The 7,023-nt window shown below is 46.6% G+C and overlaps 1 protein-coding gene across 1 annotated transcript; it reads right to left on the reverse strand.

Annotated features, from left to right (window-relative positions):
* Positions 1-780: 780 nt before the first annotated feature.
* Positions 781-6,002, reverse strand: LOC128405034 (uncharacterized). Its single transcript, XM_053371205.1, has 3 exons — positions 4,654-6,002; positions 3,230-3,355; positions 781-2,944 (listed from the first exon to the last, which is right to left on the reverse strand). Exons 1-3 carry the CDS (start codon positions 5,054-5,056, stop codon positions 1,047-1,049), a joined length of 2,427 nt encoding a protein of 808 aa, XP_053227180.1. The 5' UTR covers positions 5,057-6,002; the 3' UTR covers positions 781-1,046.
* Between the last annotated feature and the right edge of the window lie 1,021 nt (positions 6,003-7,023).

Genomic DNA, 7,023 nt, shown 5'->3' on the forward strand with positions numbered 1-7,023 from the left:
GAATGTGTGCTTTTATTTAAAATGCATCTCTGCATTATTTGTGGGGAATAGGAATTTGTTCTCCCCCCCCAAAAAAAAATAGTTTGGCCCACCACATGGTCTGAGGGACGGTGGACTAGCCCACGGCTGAAAAAGATTGCTGACCCCTGCTTTAGATAGGGCACGTTAAAAACCATGTCTGAAGCACAGTGTGTTTGAAGAGCATGCTCTCCTTTCTTTCTGAAATGCGATCGTAATAGCCAATGAATTTATTTATTTTTAGGGTTAAAGGATTTGTGCCTTTGGCACCACCAGGGGAGATTCCGCTTCCATGGGCTGTGATTTGAATGAAGAGAGAGATCCTGGGGAGATCCTTTAGAAGACTCACATAGAAACAGTCACTGTGCTCCGAAGCCCAAATTGAGTATTTATGAAGTGTACAAAGGGCTACTCTGATTTTCCCTCTCTCGCTTTTAACACTGGAAAGCTCCCTGGATATTGACTTCGAAGGGTGGGATCTTTGCTACTCAGGATGAATGCTTTTTAAAAAATGAGAACAGCCATAATTTAGTATGTAGAGCACACTAACAATGATGAACACCCCCGATACCTTCATATTCATCCCAGTTTCTTCCCTTTCCTGATTTGATAGCTATGTAGCTTATTCTTTATATATGTCTGTTCATTATAAATGACCCAGCTGCTAGATGAGCACCTTTTTTACTTGATTTATAATATTGCCTTATTCTTTATATATTTCTATTTTTATTTTCATATATAAATTCTTTGCTAGATAAACAAAATATAATTACATTTTTCAAGTTAAAGCAACTGGCAAGTTGCACTGTAAACATTTTTATGTTTAAATAGAGTAACTTAATTTAATCTAATTAAATTAAATTAGAGCAATACAAACTATAGTAAACTCACACTGTGGATGCAATGAGGTTGCTCTAGAATAACCTTACACTTATTCCTAAAAAACATATGTTGGGGCAAAAAGTAAACACTGCTTTCATCAATAGTCTCTGACTTGCCTTATTCAATGGAGGGAACCTCTAGACCCCTCAGTGACGCCATGGGTACCCATAGTGATTTGAAATGTTCATTTCTTTCTCCCGCTCCACAAAATATTTCACCCTCCCTATGGAAGTCCAGTGTGATGCCTCCTCCCTCTCTCTCTGTGCTTGCCTTTTCATTGCCTCTCGGATGGGCCGTTGTTCTTCGGTTATCGGCAAGGATTCCTCAAGGTCATCTGGAGGTGTCCTCCAGGGAATAAAAGTATCCCCTCGGTATGGCGGAGAGGCTGGTGGTTGCAAGGGCTGAGCTCTTGTTACAGATGGTCGGATGTTGCTTAGGAACCTGGAGCTTTGACGTGGCACAGCTGGTGGGTGAGGTCGGGTGGGCAGCCTTCCAACATTGGTGGGATGTGGTCTTAACCAGCTGGTGTGGGAAAGCTGTGAGGTGGGTGGCCATCTTTCATATGTAGCTGGTGGCTTTGGCAACGGTTTTGGCAATGGATGTTCACAATGGGTGGGCAATCTCTGGGAAGAAGAAGAAGAAGAAGATTGCTGCCTAGGCACGGAGAAGGGTGCCAGCCTCCGCGCCAAGTGGGGTGCTGGCCTTGGCAGGGAGGGGGGCTGGGTAGTGGGCACTGGCTTATGCAGGGACTTCAGGAGAGGTACCTCCTGTGGAGCCTGTGAATTCCCAGAGCTACTGCTGGTGGCAGTTAGTGGAGGGAGATTTCTGGCCGCCATGGATGTACTCTTCTTCTTCCCAAGGGGATGGAAGACTTGCACAGACTCCATCATGTGCCAAGCCAGATTGGTCCTTGGGATTGGCACCAAGGGGCGCTCTTCCAATTTGATCTTTTTCCCTTTAATGCCTGGTGTGCTCCCTTTCACTGTGGCCTTCTCTTTGGTTTCAGGTCCCATCTCATTTTTCTCCAATCCTGCCTGGCAGTGTTTGGAGTTTCCTCTATCCAGATTGTCCTCTTCGTTTTTTAAACTTCCCTCCTCTTGAAATGGAAGCTTTCTCTTTTCCTTACATTTTTTCTCCTGACTAGGATGACTTTCCTTAGAGCCCGTTATGCTTGTTCCCTCTATGCTCAGAATACACTTGGGAAACTTGGGTGAAACTTCTGCCTTTGTCGAAATGCCTTTCCTTTTCCCCTTAATCTCTGGTAATGCCTTTGGCTTCATGGACTTTTCATGGGTGGGCTGGCATTTTCTAGAGCCCTCTGGGATAGGTTCTAGAGTGATTCTGGGGAGCTTGATTAACGTCTGGGACTCAGCAACACCCCACTTTCTTCTCCCTGTCATGCTGATGGGTTTGCCTTCAATTTTCCCATTCCCCTCATGTTTGCCTTTGCTTTGGGTGGCGTCACATTTTGACTTCTGGGTTTTCTTCAAGGATTTGGGTCTCAGAGGATCTGGTGGAAATGGAAACCCGATATCTTTTAAGATGTAAACTGGGCGCTGGATCAGTGGATTGCCCGAGGGCTTATTCAGTTTTGTATCCTGCTCATCTGTTGAAGGAAGTGATGCCTGTCCCTGTGTTGCTGAGCCCTTTCTGAGTATGGTCACCTCTGTGCCCTTGATGTTTAGATCTTTCACAAAGGAATGTGGGTGCAGGACTTTTGGCACCTCTTTGCATGGCTCAGGGGCATCCGCGATTGACTTTGCCTCTACTCTGAAAGACCTTGTGGACACTGGTGTTAATGACTGGTGGCTCCCCAGGGCTTCCTCTGGAAGGCAGGCCTCCGCCAGCATTCCTTCACTGCCTTTGGTTGTCTCACTGGAAGCAAGAGGTGGAAAGAGGCCTTCTGGAATAAGCGGCTCCAGTGAAGCAATCAGGGTCTCTATCTCGGGATACTTGGAGAGGAGGTCCTCTGGCAGCTGGAACTCGTCTCGGAGGAGACTTTCTTCATCGGCTGGTTGGGGAGGTGGCGGCGGATGTTCCACCACTGAAAGAAAACAAATGAAAAGCATAGCACTGACTGTTTGAAGACAAAGAATCTACTCCGGTTGGCTGAGACAAGCTTGAGGAAGTCCAAGACTCCCATGACTATGTGTTAGAGCATCTCCATATTAAATAAAGTTAAAAAGTGGCATATGGATCTGGATCCATGTTTATCATGTGTAGATTCTTAGCTGACCTATCAGAAGTGCTAGATTAGGCCATGACATCTAGCCTGGAAAGTACACTTGGAAAGCACATGGTCTCAGTCACTGTATGTTCCCACACTTACCATTCAGCGCAGCATTGTTGAGCTGGGTTTCTTCCAGTTTTTCTTGTGCGATAGATGCACCTAGGACATCTGTCACTTGGGCACTGACTGCTCCTGTCCCCTGAAGTCCATGTGGGACTTGTACCACTGAAAGAAATTAATCAGGAGGGATCAGTGATTCTACAGCCAAGGAAGACCATTAATTATTTAATTTACTCTTTCTTCTGTCCAGAGGAAGGTAAGTGAAGGCCTTGTTCTCTGTCCTAGGGAGGCTCAGCAGCCATAGACTTTCCAACTAGATAATGCACACAACTGTCTAAAGGTGGGCAGGCTGGCTGCCTGAAGGTGGGTTCAGGGGCTAAAGTGGCCTAGTTGCACTACTGGGCTCAATGTGTTATCAGTGATATAAACTGGGGTCCATTTTTATATACCTCAAATTTCAGTGTTCAGTGATGAAGTGAAAGCGGGGAAACTGAATAGTGTAAAGTACCCTGAATCCAACATTGTCCCAGAGGATTATGGGTGGTAGTATATGGTGTGTGGTATGCTCACATGACACCCTCTTTTGGATTAAGAACATAAGCCTATGAGAAGAGTCCTGGCTAAAGGCCCATCTCGTCCAACATCCTGTTCTCAGAGTGGCCAAACAGATGCTACAAGGAGAACCTGCGTGCAACAGTGTCTTCCCTACTTGTGATTCTCAGCAACTGAGAATAGGAAAGGTAGAATATGGCTGTTGAGGCCAGTAGCCATGAATAACTTCAGCTATGAAATTGGATTATTTTTCTAAACAAACTTGTCTCTCTGCTGAGATAAGAGGTTGTCCCTTGCTATCATAATCTTGCCGGAATTGTGCACTGTACAGTATTCCAAATGTGGTTGCACTGTAGATTAGCATAACAGCTTTTGGATATTGGAACTTACTTCGTTCCATAAGAATATACCCAACGCTCACCCACATTGTGGATGCAGGTGGCGCCGTGGATTAAACCACAGAGCCTAGGGCTTGCCGATCAGAAGGTTGGCGGTTCGAATCCCCACGACGGGGTGAGCTCCCGTTGCTCAGTCCCAGCTCCTGCCAACCTAGCAGTTCGAAAGCACGTCAAAGTGCAAGTAGATAAATAGGTACCACTCCGGTGGGAAGGTAAACGGCATTTCCGTGCGCTGCTCTGGTTTGCCAGAAGTAGCTTAGTCATGCTGGCCACATGACCCGGAAGCTGTACGCTGGCTCCCTCGGCCAATAAAGCGAGATGAGTACAGCAACCCCAGCAATCTGCGACTGGACCTAATGGTCAGGGGTCCCTTTACCACCCACATTGCAGGGCCATGTGGAAATGGTACTAGGAAATGGTACCTACTGAGGCTAGGTTAATTGCCTGATGAGTTAGAGGGTCCCAGACACCCATTAGAAAGCAAATGATTCCTTTACAAAGATGAGCACAAACCTTGTGAGGCTGGAAAGTACCCAGTGGCTGGGGCAGGTTCCAGGGTGGGCTGAGGTTCCACCTGCTGGAGGACCAGGAGCATTTCATTGTTCGCAGCTGGTGGCATAGGGACAGCGCTACCAATCCGGACGATCGGGTTCCTCTGCTCCAGTGGGATGGGAGCTAATGTTCCATGGTGGTAGAGGCCCATCCCGTCCTGGAACGTGGTTGGGCGAATGGGTCCAAGACCAGGAGGCTGCACCTGAACCAGCTGGAGGTGAGGTTGTCTATATAATTGATTCATAGGTCTGGCTGTTGCAAAGTCCCTGTGCTGCGTTTGCAGTGGTGCAAACAAAGGCACTGAGAGATGTCCAGTTGTGCCCCACCCATGGAGAGAAGGACGGAGAGCTATTGGGGTGAACATCTGCTGCGGATCATTCTGTACACCCTGCAAGAGAGGTATTTCACCATGAAGGTATCCCTGGGTGGTGGTGCTGCCTTGGTTTGGTTGAAAGGGCAGAGCTGATCCTTGAGCCTGCAACCAACCACAGTTCTCACATGGTGCTGATGAGTGGGAGATGCTGTGTTGACATTCTCCCACCGTGGAGCTGGTAGTCACTTGGGTGCTCTGAGGCTGGCTGTTGCCCCCTTCGGTCCGCCTGCTGTTCGGAGCCTGATCTGCAATGCAAACAAAGTGAGCAGGAGTGTAAAGATCCCTTCAGTTCCTGATCAGCCTTCGCAAGAATCAGCACTTCCTTAGCAAAGTGGTTTTCTTATTGTTAGGTCAGCCTCTTTACCACTTCTAATTGTTAGGTATTTTAGAGACCCTTTTCTCCAGTTCCCTCTCTACTCTTCAGTTGCTGCTCTCCATCCCTCCTTCCTTTGGGCCTTAACCCCGCATGAATGCATGCTGTGCTCAATAATGCCCACCTTGTTTGACTTTTCCCCAACTCCTGTTGCTGGAGGTTCTAAACTACTGGATCTTTGAAAAGGGTTGTGTAAAATGCTGATGAATGGCCTTCTTTTGCTGCCTTGAGGTCTTCCTGCTATTCTATTATCCCCTAGTATCTGGTTGCTTATGATCCCACTGGGGAGGAATCTGTTCCCCGTCCTATCTCCCTCCCTCTTTCTTCCATGGAGAAATAGCGCCACCCTGCTGATGTTGCCATAACACATTCTGTCTTTCGTGATGCTCTGCTATGTCCCCCCCCCCCCAGGTAAACATGAGGGTGAATTTTTCCCCAGTGTTCCTCACCCATGCTCAGTGTCAATTCTAGTCAGCATCCCTTAGGGTGAACCCATGGATCTGGGATCATATGAACCTGTTTACTGCTGTCACCACAGTAACCAGCAAGATTCTAACTGGCCAGAGAATGTTATGATGCAAAAGGCAGAGCAGAGTCATGGGCAGTTGGCCTGAACTGAAGGTGCCAGGAAAACAAAGATGTCTGTTAGTGGAACTGAAGAGTAACTGAAGTTATGGCCAGTTTGAGTCATAACAAGCCCTACCACACTCTGCACCCATTGTAGGCATCCCCCCAGTGTGACCGTGTTAATCTGGATACCTAGTGAAGTGACGGGCACCAGCTACCATAAATCTTACACCTTTTAAAGCCACCTGTTTATATAACTTGGCGAGATAGGGGTCACAACAGCAACAAAGAGCATCATTCATCTAAGGACGCCACTCCTCTCAAAGAACAATTGCTGTTTCTGGCTCTCAGATGAGAGCAGAATCAAACCAAACTTCATTTGGCTCTGGATCAGTGGATAATTTATGGATATGTACTTATTGATCTATAAAAACCCGTAAAAGAAATGGAGTGGCCCTCATAGTCAACAAAAGAGTGGTGAAAGGTGTACTGGGATGCAATCTCAAAAATGATAGAATGATCTCGATATGAGTCCAAGGCAGACCTTTTAAGATCACAGTAATCCAAATTTATGCACCTACTGGTGCTGAAGAAACTGAAATTGACCAATTCTATGAAGACTTACAACACCTTATAGAAGTGACACCAAAGAAGGATGTTCTTCTCATTATAGGGGATTGGAATGCTAAAGTAGGGAATCAAGAGATAAAAGGAACAACTGGCAAGTTTGGCCTTGGAGATCAAAACAAAGCAGGGCAAAGGCTAATAGAGTTCTGTCAAGAGAACAAGCTGGCCATCACAAACACGCTTTTCCAACAACACAAGAGACGACTCTACACATGGACATCACCAGATGGGCAGCATCGAAATCAGATTGATTATATTCTCTGCAGCCAAAGATGAAGAAGCTCTATACAGTCAGCAAAAACAAGACCTGGAGCTGACTGTGGCTCAGATCATCAGCTTCTTATAGCAAAATTCAAGCTTAAACTGAAGAAAGTAGGAAAAACCACTGGGC

The sequence above is a fragment of the Podarcis raffonei genome, chromosome 17 (assembly GCF_027172205.1).
Source record: "Podarcis raffonei isolate rPodRaf1 chromosome 17, rPodRaf1.pri, whole genome shotgun sequence".
Lineage (NCBI taxonomy): Eukaryota > Metazoa > Chordata > Lepidosauria > Squamata > Lacertidae > Podarcis > Podarcis raffonei.